The 13,606-nt window shown below is 59.2% G+C and overlaps 1 protein-coding gene across 1 annotated transcript; it reads left to right on the forward strand.

Annotated features, from left to right (window-relative positions):
- Positions 1-2: 2 nt before the first annotated feature.
- TMEM132E (transmembrane protein 132E) lies at positions 3-13,400 on the forward strand (the record flags this gene model as incomplete). The annotated part of the gene is made up of 8 exons (XM_013005750.2): positions 3-133; positions 2,093-2,239; positions 2,486-2,678; positions 3,293-3,436; positions 5,350-5,555; positions 8,959-9,247; positions 10,312-10,503; positions 11,335-13,400. Coding segments are annotated over 8 exons (2,358 nt in total), but the record flags the coding sequence as incomplete, so codon positions are not given.
- Positions 13,401-13,606: the final 206 nt, after the last annotated feature.

The following is a 13,606-nucleotide window of genomic DNA, read 5'->3' on the forward strand; positions in this document are numbered from 1 at the left end:
GGCTGGACAGCAACCTGGTGATCCGCCTGCCGGACCGGCCCCTCAAGCCCGGGGAGGTGCTTAGTATCTTCCTCTACCTAGCCCCCAACTCCTCCACAGCCGCCAGCCCCAGCGTGGAGCATTTCACACTCAGGTAGGGAGGGAGGACCACATGGGTGCCAAGACCCCCAGAGGACCCTCTGGGATCGCAGGTCCAGGGTCTTCATCCTAGCCTTTCCATTTAGCACCTGAGCCAGTGCAGCGGGAATCCTTGCTGATGTGAACCTCAGGGTGCAGCTGTCCCCGCTAAGGCAGTGGTTCTCAACCTGTGGGTCGCGACCCCTTTTGGGGTCAAACAACTCTTTTCAAAGGGGTCGCCAGATTCATAACAGTAGCAAAATTGCAGTTATGAAATGACAACGAAAAGAATTTTACGGTTGGGGGGGCGGGGATCACCACAACATGAGGAACTGTATGAAAAGGTCGAGGCATTCAGAAGGTTGAGAACCACCCTAAGGGAACAGCTAGCCTGCCCCAGCTGCCCAGATGTGGCATGGCATCGGGGCAAAAAGGGACGTGTCCGTTTTCACCGGCATGGATGGTCAGAAGGACAGACAGGGGGCTGGGAAAGGTCCTCAGACATCGGCCAGTGCCGTGTTCCCATTTTACAGGTGAGGAGCGTGAGAGTGGAGATGGCGATCTGAGAGCAGCCTCTGGTCTCAGAGTCAAAAGAGGCGCAGGAATGTGTGCAGCGTTCAGATAACTGTCCCAAGCCCTGGAGCAGGAAGATACTTTCCCCACGTGTGTTTCTAGGCTCTGAGCAGGATGCAGCCCTTGAGTTCAGAAACACCTTCACGGTACTTGCCCTTACAGAGCAGAAGCATGTCCCATAGCAGGGACCGGGGTTTGTGCTGTCAGGTGATTCTGGGCATGTAGAAAAGACCTCGTGTCCCCCCCCCTCCCGCCCCAAGCATGACACTTGGGATTTGAGTAGGTCCCTCATCCTTGAGTAAGTTTGACTTCCCGCCTGGGTGCCCCCCCTGTCCGTAGATTCCCGGAGAGGGTCCTACCTGAGTGGAACCAGACTATGCACCTGAGTTAAATCAGTCACCGGAGAGCTTTGGGATGCACGAACAGGAGTAGCGTGTAAAGAATGAAGGAGGTGATAACTGAGCCTGCTTCCGCAGAAATCCCCTTGTCATCAATTGCATTCCAATTGATAGCGCCCGAGTGGCACTTCCCCCACGGGGTTTCCAAGGCTGTACATCTTTCCAGAAGCAGGCTGCCCCATCTTTCTCTCGTGGAGCGACCTTTCGGTTCACGGTTGAGCGCTTAACCACTGCGCCACTGGGCTCCTTCCGCACCCTGCTTGAGTCAGAATAGAAGGGGCTGCCCATTAAAGTGTCCCGAGTGCCCAGAGGAAGCTGAGCAGGATAGGGGGTGACTGGACACCGGGGCAGAAAGCAGCAGTTGTGGAGGAGCGGGAGGTTTTAGCCTGGGGACAAGAAAGCTGCGGGGCGCTCTGCTCACCTCTGCGGTGGACACTGTGAGCACGGGGCCACGTGTGTGGCTTCTCCCGGGCCCCAGCGGGCCCAAAACACCCAAGCTCGCTGCCATGCAGTCTATGCCAACCCGTAGTGGCCCGATAGGGCAAGGGAGAGCTGCCCCTGTGGGTTTCCAAGACTGTAATGCTACCGTAGTAGAAAGTCTCATCTTTCTCTCTCAGACCGGCCGGTGGTTTCAAACTTTGGACCTTGCAGTTAGCAGGCAACTCGTAACCCCTAGGCCGCCAGGGCTCCTTTGGCTGTTAGAGCTCAGTTACAACACAGGAAAGAGGTGTTGGGAATGGGACAGGGTGGGGGGATGGGTGTGCGGGCAGTGAGCTTTCTGCCCCTGAGCTATACGAGCAGAAGCTTGTCAGAGACTCATCAGGGATGTGGTAAAGGCGCTGGCTGTCTCCCCTGAGGGGCAGAGCCCCACTCAAACATGAGTCTAGGATGTAGGGGCACAGGGTTCACCTGCTTCCCCCTCTGCCCAGCCCCAGCCTAGGGGTGGGGACCAGGCAGGCCCTAGCTCAATGCTCTACCCCTTCTTCCTACCTCTTCATCCCCAGGGTGAAGGCAAAGAAGGGAGTGACCCTTCTAGGCACCAAGTCACGGAGTGGCCAGTGGCACGTGACCTCAGAGCTGCTGACTGGGGCCAAGCACTCCACAGCCACGGTGGATGTGGCTTGGGCCCAGGGTACCCCCCTGCCCCCTAGGTGAGCCTGGGCTGGTTTCTCCGGGAGGGGTGGCTGTCCTTGAAGGAGGAGGCTGGGGCTTGCTTAATGGGCACTTTATGGGCACTCTAGTCCAGGCCTTGGTGAGGGGTGGGGGGATGTCCTTCAGAAGGGACTTCAGGTGGGCTGGGGAAACCCAGCTAGCCCAGCTGCCATGGGTAGGATGAAGGCCCCGCTGGTGGCTCCCAGGCCTTCATCCTGGCTGTCCCTCCTTTCCCACACCTGCAGGGAGGGCCAGGTCCCCCTGGAGATCCTGCAGCTGGACTTCGAGATGGAGAACTTCACCAGCCAGTCGGTCAAGCGCAGGATCATGTGGCACATTGACTACCGCGGCCAGGGGGCCCTGCCTGACCTGGAGCGGGCAGTCACTGAGTTGACGGTCATCCAGAGGGACGTGCAAGCCATCCTGCCCCTAGCCATGGTGAGCAGCAGGGCCCGGGCCAGGGGCGCACACGCGTGTGAGTGTGACTCCCGTGTGCACAGGAGCAGGGGCCCAGGGTCTGTCTGCCCAGTCACCCGGCAGCCTGAGAGCTGCAGGGCCTGGGACAGTCGCTCTGGGGGCCACTCAGGGGATGTGGCTGTGCAGTTGAGCCTTGCAAGTCCCTTGGGAAGAAGGGCTTTGCACTGAGACAAGGAGGAGGAGGGTGACTGCCAGCCAGGGCAGTCATGTGGTGAGGTGCTTATTCAATGGAGCAGGGGGGGTCAGAATGTGAGGGCAGTTGTGGGGAGGCTGGCGCTGCTGTCTGGGGCCAGCCCAGGGACACCACGAATGACCACGTAACCATGGGACAAGCTCATGGCCCTGCAAACATGTGGGTGCTCCTGTGAGAGTCCTAAGGAGCATGGCGGATTTGGGGGAGGTGCCGTGAGAACCTGGGGAGGGGAGTCCAGCTGAGCAGCCCATCTGAACAGGAGCTGGAGACCAAACAGGCACAAAGTGAGGATGTCCACCTTGGGAGGGGCAGCCCAGAGTGGGGACCCTCGGCCAGACATGAGCAGCTGGCCCCGCCCCAGCCCAACCCCTCCTTCCTGCAGGACACAGAGATCATCAACACGGCCATCCTGACCGGGCGCACAGTGGCCATCCCTGTCAAGGTCATCGCCATCGAGGTGACCGGCCTCGTCCTAGACATCTCTGCGCTGGTGGAATGCGAGTCTGACAACGAGGACATCATCAAGGTGGGCTTCCCGGAGGCAGGGCCCTTGGGGAAGAAAGACCCTCACCACCAGGGCTCATGGAACCTGAGCCCAGAGGGGAAGTCACGTTCCAGGCAGGTGCCCTTGGGAGGGGCAAATGGGAGTAAAGCAGCTGTGGGTGTCCTCTATCCAATCTGAGTGGGGTGAGGGGGAGCCGTGGGCACTGTTCCTGCCCATCCTGGAGGGCTTCCTGTAGGAAGAAAGAAGAGGTTGCTGGGCAGAACCGAGGGGAGAAGGCAGTGTGGATAGATTCACTCAACCCACCAGTGACCAGCTGCTGTGGGGTCCAGTCCGACTCACGGCAACCCATTCTGTGTTGGAGTGGAGCTGTGCTCGCTGGATTCTCGGGGACTCATCTTTCAGAGTAGACCCCCAGACCTCTCTTCAGAGGGGCCTCAGGGGACCACCAACCTTGTGGTTAGCAAGGGGAGACTGACTCCATGCAGATCAAACTTAGGAAGTGGGTGGTCCCGGCCAGGAGTGGAGGTGTGTAAGGAGTGGCACGCCTTGCAGTCTGCCCCACCGTGGGCCTCCTCGGTCAGCCTCCCCAGGAGCGCCTCCCGAGTTAACCCTTCCTGGGCTTTGGTCAGAGGTCAGAGGTGAGCTGGGTCCATGCGCAGTGAAATGGGCAACCTGAGGCTGTCCCACCCTGGTACCCACAGCGTGGAGAAGCTGTTAGCTGGGCTAGCGTTCCAATATCAAAGATCAGAGCAGGGCCCCTGTCTCCTATCGCTGTCAATAATTCAGCCAGTTCACAGGGCTCCCTGTCCATCCAGGCTTGCAGAGCACAGTCACCTCACCCATCCCTGGCCCGGGAACAGTGCCCTTCAAGGAGGCCAGTGGGGGCTCAATACACCCTCTTTCCCCTCCTTCAGAGCAGGATCCCAGCCTCGGGTCCAAGGGCATCTCCCTGCATGCGGCCTGAACTGGGAGAAACAGGCCTGCCCCAGGGGTCTACAGCGCCCCTCCCTCTGCTGCCCTGGACTCCCTGCCCCAGCCTCACAGCAGGCCAGAGCAAAGTCACAATGGCTCCGACACCAATGGGAATTCAGGGGCAGTCGAGGTGGAATATGTCCCCATCTGCAGGGAGATGCGCTCTAATGCTTTATGGCGGCTGCCAGCATTCTGGATGGAACGAGCCAGCCTTTCGATGGAATTCTCTGCCTTCCGAAGCAGGAAATGAGCATTTCTGGCAGGGATGTTGTCCTTGCTTCTCTCCACCCACCCCTCTGAGATGCTTCAGGGAGCCTAGTGGATGTGGGGCGGGCCAGGGGCCCGGCAACATGAATAAACCAGCCTCCCAGACCCTACACCTCCCCCTGGAGCCTCACGTGCGGGCACAGTCACTCCACAGTGTGCCAGGTGTGGGGAGGGGGGGGGCTAGTGGGGGGGGCTACCTGACAGGCACACCCATCTCCATTTGCTCTCAAGTACTGGCAGAGCCAACTCTGTGAGTGGGCACAGCTGTCCACCAAGATGTGCTGGGAGGCATGTGTCCATCCGGAGGACCTGCAGGAAGGCAGATTGGTGTCCACATAGTCCCGGCGGGCATGCCAGGGGTAGCAGCCATCATTGTCCCTGAGGACAACTGATGTTTACCCGGCCCCAGTGTCTCCTCTCCGGCCTGTCGCCCCACAAAAGCCCCCTCGTGTGTCATGAAGCAGCCGCTCCTCCCTCCTCCCTCTGCCTCCCCCCTTCCTGTCCGGTGAGCCCACTCAGGGTAGGCTACTCCCCTGTGCCGGAGGAGAGTGTCCGGGCCGGAGGACCGTGGCCATGAGCACTTGTCTTTGGAGGCAGAGCGGAGTGGGGGACAATCTTCTCCCTCTGGCGCTGCTTGGGACACGGAAAGGCCCTGCCCTGCACACAGGAAAACTCACGGCCCTTCCCCTCCCCAGGTGTCCAGCAGCTGCGACTACGTGTTTGTGAGCGGGAAGGAGTCGCGAGGGTCCATGAACGCCAGGGTCACATTCCGCTATGACATCCTCCGGGCGCCCCTGGAGATGACGGTCTGGGTGCCCAAGCTGCCCCTGCACATCGAGCTCTCCAACGCCCGCCTCAGCCAAGTGAAGGGCTGGAGGGTACCTGTCCTTCCCGACCGGAGGTACAGCCCCTCCACACTGGGGGACACAGCCTGAGCTGCACAGGGCCCTAGCCAGCAGGTCAAGCTGACAGTGAAAACGCTGAGCAGCTACTGTGTGCTGGGCTCTGGTGGGTATCTGAGACATGGAGGGGGGTGCGGCCAGTATCTGATCCAGCCATGCTCTTGGCTGGAGAGAAAGGCAGTCTCACCTATGCCCCGGAGCATGCTGGGACTCAAGGAGCACTCAGGATATTGAGAGGTGCAAAGGGGAAGACCTCTTTGTCCTCCTGGAGAAATCAAGGCAGGCTTCCTGGAAGAGGTGACTCTTGAGCTCACTCTTAAAACCAGGCGCCATGAAGTCAGTGAACTTAGAGCAGAACCGTGCCCCCTAGAGTTTTCAAAGGCTGGCTTGTAAAACCTTTCTATTGTGACTTAGCTGAGATTAGATCATTTTTGTCCTCCACGGCTTACCAATGTCCCAATGGCTGGTCCTGTTGCCATCACTTCCCACCCCCCACTTCCCTTTTGCTGGGCATTATCTTCCTCTGTCCACCCTCTAGCTGGTCCCTCTCCTTTCTTCCACTCCCATCCCTGGTCGTCCTCAAAGTTTCGATCTTTTGGTGTGAACGCCTTTTCTCGTTTGCCTGTTTTGTAATCGCCGTGGCCTCGGGCAGTGTTGTTCCTTTTGTGGTTGGCTAATTTCACTCGGCTTCATGTCCTCCGATCAGTCCATCCACGTCTAGGCGTTTCCCAGAGCCATCCTATTCATCGGTGCTGTGGAGTCTCCCGTTGTGTGTCTGTCCCGAAGTGCATCCCCTCTTCCACCAGTGGGCATCCATCCGTCCATCGTCTGTTCTGTTGTGACTATCATGCCATGTGTTCATCATGTGCCGTGACGAACACGAGCCTGCATGTGCTGTGGCTTTTATTTCCCAGGAGCTCTACCCAAGTACAGGGGTGGCTGGCTCGTGTGGGATTCCTCGTCCCAGTGTTGTACCGTTTTCCCTGCCCGCCAGCAGTGTGCGAGGCTTCCCGTCTTCACCGCGCCCTCGCCAGCATCGTCCGTTTGCTGGTTTGGGTTCTAATTGTGCTGGCAATGCCGGGGTGAGATGGCGTCTCATTTTAATCTGCATCTCTTGGCTGGCTGGTGGTAGCGAGCACGCTCCCTCTGTCTGTTGGCCACGTGCGTGTCTTGGGTGGACTGTCTGTGTCCTCTGCCCGGCTGTTAATTGGCTGATTGGTCTTCTGGTTGAGGTGTTCCAGTTTTTGACAGGTTTTAAAGATCAGTCCCTTGTCCAGTGTACTGCTGCCGACACTATTTTCCCGACCTGTTGGGTTCTCGGTAGACTCTTTGGTGAATTCCTTTGCTGCGAGAACGTGTCTTCTTTTTCGGATGTCTTCTGCTCTCTACTGTGTGTGTTCTTCATTATACTTGGTAGTGTGTTTATGCCCTATATTAAGGCTCCCAAGTTTTCCCCAGGAAAAAGACTGGGCTTTCTACTCCCATAAACAGTTACAGTCTTAGAACCCCACTGGGGCAGTCCACCCTGCCCTGTAGGGTCACTATAAGTTGCCATCGACCTGCTGGCAGTAAGTGGATGAGTCAAGTTTGCCCCTGCTTTTTATTGATGTTCTTTATCGTTCCAGGGCTTACATTCAGGTCTCTAATCCATCTTGAGTTCATTTATGTGAAGTACGGGTCCTGTTTCATTCTTCTACAAATGGAAAACCCATTTTGCGACCACTGTTGAAGAAACTATCTCTTCCCCATTTAACACGTTCCGGGCTTTGGTTAAAAACCAGGTGCTTGTAAGCGGATGGACTTCTGTCTGCATTCTCTAGTCTGTTGCATCCGTCTGTGTGGTCCTGTGGTACCAGGCCAGGCTGCCTGGACTGCTGCAGCTGTGGGCTCGGTTTTGAGGTCGGGGAGGAAGCAGCCTCCCAGTAGGTTCTTAATTCTTCAGCAGTGCTTTGCTTATCCTGGGCCTCTTTCCTTCCCAACGGCCGATTCTTCAGAAGCAGAGTGAGAGTCCTTTCTTCTGAGGCACCTCAGGATGCACCAGAACCTCCAACCTTTGGGTTATCAGCTGAGTGTGTGAACATTTGCATCACCCAAGGACTCCTTGAATCTTAAAGGGGCTAGTCAAAAAAAGCTGGCTGGGGAAACAAGAGGAAAGAACCATCAGACCTACAGGACATACATGCCAACACAGACTCACACACACGTGCCCCAGCCTGGGCTCCTCCATGAACACTTAACTCCAGGTGCACAGCAATTCACACTCAGGCAAGAAAGCTGGGATCTCCTCTGTTAAGTCCAGGGCCCAGGCTGAAGGCATACGGGGCTGTCTGTGGGGCAGAGAGTGGCACAGTGGGAGAGAGGCACCACCCAAAAGAGAGGACAGGAAAGGGGGAAAGCAAGAGAAGCAGGCAGCCAAGGGAGACTTGGGCTCCAATCCCTTCAGCATAGATTACAAATGCAGGGTAGGGTAGACCAGAGTCTTTCAAACCTGTGGCATGCATAGGGATTACCTGGAAAAACCAACCTTTGTGTAAAGGCAGCTCCCAGGTGATGCTCGTGCTGCTTTGAGTAATGGTGAGGTTGTGGTCTCTGAAGTTAGGGAACTTGGATTCTCATCCTAACTGCTGCTTCCCAGCTTTATACCCTGGGGTACTCGCATAGCCTCTCTGCATTTCATTGTTCTCGTCCATAAAACAGGCACAAAGCACCCGCTGCATACATAGGAAGGGTGTGAGAATCAAGGGAGTGGACCCAGGGAGGGGGTCCTCTGTGTGACTGGAGGGTCTGATTTGCTCTCCTCCTGAAGCATGAATGGAGGCTGGCCAGACATCGCCTGTCTTTCTCCTTAGAGCACCCTCCTGACTGAGAGTCTCCCAATCGGTCTGGATAGGTGGAGAACCTCCCAAGCCAAGTCCTGGTCCCTTTTTGCTCACAAGTTCTCCTCTCACCTTCTCTCTTTCCTCTTGAATATTACCGTAAGCGGCAAGAAGAAACCTCCGTAAGAGTCTTCAACCCTCTGCTTGGAAACCACCACAGATGAAGATCCAAGCAGTTGCCTACAAGCTCCGCTCTTAGCAGAGCACGTGACTCCACTAAGCTTCCTGGCACTCAGCTAGCAAGGCCCGCCTCCCCTCCAGTTTAGACCCTAGGACAGTATGGAGTGCTGCATCTGACAGTACGAGACACCAGCGATGCCCGGGCTTGGATGACATGTAGCAGAGGCAGGAGAGAGACCAGGGAGGGCCCAGAATGGGACTGCTGGAAGAGGCTTGCTGTTTGCAGAGCTTCTGGTTAGGGGGAGCTGGGGAGGAGCCAGCAGGGCCAGAGTGCAGGGAACAGTCACGCCAGTCCGAGCCAGGGTCAGAAGTCTGGCCAGCCCTGACCCCCTGCCTCCCCACCCAGGTCGGCCCGGGAGAGCGAGGATGAGGAGGAGGAGGAAGAAGAGCGGCGGCAGAGCACGAGCCGGGGCTGCACCCTGCAGTACCAGCACGCCACGCTGCAGGTCTTCACCCAGTTTCACACGGCATCGTCGGAGGGCACGGACCAGGTGGTCACCATGCTGGGCCCCGACTGGCTGGTGGAGGTCACTGACCTGGTCAGCGAGTTCATGCGGGTGGGTGACCCCCGAGTGGCGCACATGGTGGACAGCAGCACGCTGGCCGGCCTGGAGCCAGGCACCACCCCCTTCAAGGTAAGCACAGACTCTACCTGGCACCAAGGGCAGTGCCCAGGGTCTTGTTTACCTGTGGGCAGAGAACACAGGTGTTCCTATGAGGGGCTCCACCTAGCCAGCCTCTGGGAGCACCCCCGTGCTGCTCAAAACACACTTTCCTCCCACTGACCCCTCCACCCTCCAAGGTCAGGCAGGCTCTTTGTGCTCATCACTGTCAAGGAGCCTCCCCCAAAGCCTTGCAGAGCTCAGTGGGGGTGACTCACGCAGACCCCCCCCAACAGCAGGTGTGGACAGCAGAGCGGGGGGAGCAGGTGAGAGGGGCCCCAAAACTTCTGCACCAGGAAAAGGCATCCTGGGATTATAGAACTGACCACTGAGAATCTGGGGGTAAAGCCGTGATCCCTGGCTGGGCTCTGACAGCAGGTACACTGTGTTTGTGAAAGAACAAAGACAACGGGCAAATCTGGGAGGTTCCTTGCTTTGAAACATGGGTATTTCTGGCTAAACAAACAAGCAACCTGGCACCACCGGGCTTGCAGTCCACCGGGCAATGATTGGCTGCAGCCAGCATTTGCCTGGCCTTGACAGAGGAACCCTGGTAGCATAGTGGTTATACATCGGTCTGTGGTCCACGAGGTCAGTCGTTTGAAGCCGTCAGCCACTCCATGGGAGAAAAGACAGGACTTATTCCCATAAGGTTGCTATGAGTCAGCATTGACTCCGTGGCAGTGAGATCTGGTCCAACACGGACCACATTCTCCCACTTGCCATAGTCCCCGCTACTCCCTTTTTGTCTCCTTGACATTGAGGCTAAATGGCAATTGGTATCTACCCTCTCAGAGGGCTGGTGTTTGCCTCAAGATCTCCCCACTGGCCCGGCCTGCCTCCTGTGGGCCCCTGGCCCCTGTTCAGCCTCTGGACTCCAGTTCCTGGTTGCAGACTGAAAGCCTAGTCCAAGAGCCTTGCCTCCCAGTCTGCCCCCACTCCTCTGGGTCCCCTCCAGCAGTTCTGGGCTTCCGAGTGGGCGTCTGGAAGGTGATGCCTCTCCTGGCTCCCTCCGACCCTGTCCCATGCTGCCTCAGGTGGTGTCCCCACTGACAGAAGCTGTGCTCGGGGAGACGCTGCTGACCGTGACGGAGGAGAAGGTCAGCATCACACAGCTGCAGGCCCAGGTGGTGGCCAGCCTGGCCCTCTCCCTGCGGCCCAGTCCAGGGAGCAGCCACACTATCCTGGCTACCACAGCTGCCCAGCAGACCCTCAGCTTCCTTAAGCAGGTAATCAGCTTCTCAGCCTGTCAGCCCAGAGTGTCTGAGGTGCAGAAGCACACCTTGGGGCTCTTTGCTGTGACACCTCCCCCCACCCATTAGGGCCTTAGGTAGCAGACGGTCCATCTCTTCTCCATGCCTGGACCCCTGCCCTGCCCTGCCCCACCCTATACCCACACCATCTGCTCAGGCTGGCTGGCTTGCTGCTCTTGGCCACCCTCAGGTGCTCCTGATGAGGAGGACTCCCTCCCAGGATCTGAGAGACTGCCACTTCTGACCCCACCCACCAGAATTAGGAGCCCCAACTACAGGCCCCACAGACAAACCAGGACCCTGGCTACAATGCTGGAGACTGAGCCGATGGGGTCACTTGTCACGCATGCTCTGCCGCTGCCTTGCTCTGCGGCCCAACCCAGCCACGTCCCTCCGTGCCCTGCCTTCTCCTCTCAGGGAAGGCAACGCTCAGCAGGGTCTCGGCGGCACAGGGGAGCTGGGGGAGCTCTGTGCTTGCATGGAGATGTGAAGTTGCCCCTGCAGAAGAGGCTCCAGTCCCTCCCAAAGCAAACCTCACCTGCATCTCTTAAGAGGGAGAGGGACGGTGGGCAAGAGGGCCTGGGGCAGTAGAAGGTGCCCATGGGGCTCTGCCCACCAAAGGGCATTTCCTGAGCACTTACCACATTTGGCCATGCCCCAGGGATGGGGGATGGGCTCCCTGCCCATCAAAAGGGCATATCTTGAGCACTTACAACATTTGGCCATGCCCCAGGGATGGGGGCTGGGATCCCACAGGGAAGCAAGCGGCCAGGACCAGCTCTGACTGCTGCCCTGTTCCGTCCCCAGGAAGCCCTCCTGAGCCTCTGGCTTTCCTACAGCGACGGCACCACGGCCCCGCTCTCCCTCTACAGCCCCCGGGACTACGGGCTGCTGGTGAGCAGCCTGGACGAGCACGTGGCCACGGTGACCCAGGACCGTGCCTTCCCGCTGGTGGTGGCCCAGGCCGAGGGTGCCGGCGAGCTGCTCCGCGCCGAACTCACGATCGCGGAGAGCTGCCAGAAAACCAAACGCAAAAGCGTGCTGGCCACCACGCTGGTGGGGCTGCGGGTACACTTTGGGAGGGACGAGGAGGACCCCACCTACGACTACCCGGGCCCCAGCCAGCCAGGGCCTGGCGGGGGCGAGGACGAGGCCCGGGGAGCCGGGCGGCGCGGTACGGGGGTCCCCCCAGCAGAGGGCCCGGGCAGGGGTACAGCCAGCCCGGCGATCCCGCCCACAGAGGACTTCCTGCCGCTGCCCACCGGCTTCCTGCAGATGCCCCGGGGGCTGACGGACCTGGAGATCGGCATGTACGCGCTGCTGGGCGTCTTCTGCCTCGCCATCCTCGTCTTCCTCATCAACTGCATCGTCTTCGTGCTGCGCTACCGGCACAAGCGCATCCCGCCCGAGGGCCAGACCAGCATGGACCACTCGCACCACTGGGTGTTTCTGGGCAATGGGCAGCCGCTCAGGGTGCAAGGCGAGCTCTCGCCGCCGCCCGGCAACCCGCTGGAGACGGTGCCCGCCTGCTGCCACGGCGACCACCACAGCAGCGGCAGCTCGCAGACCAGCGTGCAGAGCCAGGTGCACGGGCGCGGCGACGGCTCCTCGGGCGGCTCTGCCCGGGACCAGGCGGAGGACCCCGCCAGCTCGCCCACGTCCAAGCTCAAGCGGGTTAAGTTTACCACCTTCACCACGCTGCCCTCGGAGGAGCTGGCCTACGACTCGGTGCCCGCCGGCGAGGACGACGACGAGGACGACGAGGATCCGCGCTGGGGCTGCCCCGATGTGGCCAGCACCGCGCGGCCCGCCCAGCCGCCGGACCTGCACAATTATATGCGCAGAATCAAAGAGATCGCGTAGACGCGCTGCCGCCGGGGTGACTGGGGACCCCGTCCACGTGATGGCTGCTCTAAAGGAAGCCAGCCGGGACCTGACCTGCGGCGCTGGCCGGCTGCATCTGGTTTTATTTTACACCGGGGCGGGGGCGGCTAGGCTCTGGTCCTTCCACCTGACCCCCATAGCAGCTCCCCCACCCTGCAGGTGGAGGCGCCTCCCTCTGGGGGTTGCAGGAACCCCTGCACTGTGCCACCCTTTCCAAACATCCCCCTGCCCTAGGCAGCCCTCCTGACCCATGCAGAGGTGAGGAGACCCAAGCTTGGGACGAGGTGGACCTACACTGTGCCCCTGCCCCTGCCTCCCCTGTTCCCGGTCTTCCCCGAGAGCTGGGGGAGCTGGGGGTCTTGTATCACAGGCTGCACAAAGACTTTTCAAACCAATATTCAGGGATTTCTGTACTGCAGGGTGGGGAGGCGGTGGCTGCCTGCCCTGCCAAGGATCTTACTGTGGACAAAAGATGTGGGGAGATGGGTGGGGGATAAGTTGTAGCATCTGCTGGCTTCCCCGGGGCCTGCTCCCTTCCCAGCCCCTGGCAGCTGACTGCAGAGGGGTCTGAGGGCCAGCTGGACACCTTCCTGTGTGCTAAGGACTCGGCTGCTCCAAGGGCAGATGGCAAGGTCCCAGCTGAAAGGAATCCTGGGTCCTTCCCCGGTGTAGCTCCAGAGCCCGAGATCTGGACAGACCCAAAGAGGCCAAGGTGCCTCCTGCTGACGTCACAGCAAGGTTGACACCAAGCCTCTGCTCTGCTGACCGCTCCTGCCCTTTGCAAAACAGGAGCTGGTGGAAGGGGACAAGAGGCACCAGGGGGGTGCTGAGAGGAACCTTGGGGTGGACAGAGGCTAAGGGGAGCCCAGGCATCTCCCCAAACCCCAGCCCACAGCCAGTTTTCTTGCGGGTTCTACCCACCACTGTGTCAGATTTTTCTTAAATAAATGGACGCGACCAGTCTGGGGGTGGGGGCAGCAGCTCCCGGAGGAGAGACAGTGCTCTGCAACCAGCTTTGCGTCTTCCTTGTGCACACACGTGTCCATGCACGTGTGTCTATATGCACACATACACGCACACCCTGTGCACACCAGAGTGCATGAGACTGAGACAAGGCATCACAGGCTAAAGCCCTACCCTCCTCCCCCTCAGACATGCTGCACCCCTTCAGGGTCTTTAAGAAGGAGGGGCAAGT

Source organism: Echinops telfairi, unplaced genomic scaffold (genome assembly GCF_000313985.2).
Source record: "Echinops telfairi isolate 266 unplaced genomic scaffold, ASM31398v2 ScPeMD7_7458;HRSCAF=8496, whole genome shotgun sequence".
Taxonomy (NCBI): Eukaryota; Metazoa; Chordata; class Mammalia; order Afrosoricida; family Tenrecidae; genus Echinops; species Echinops telfairi.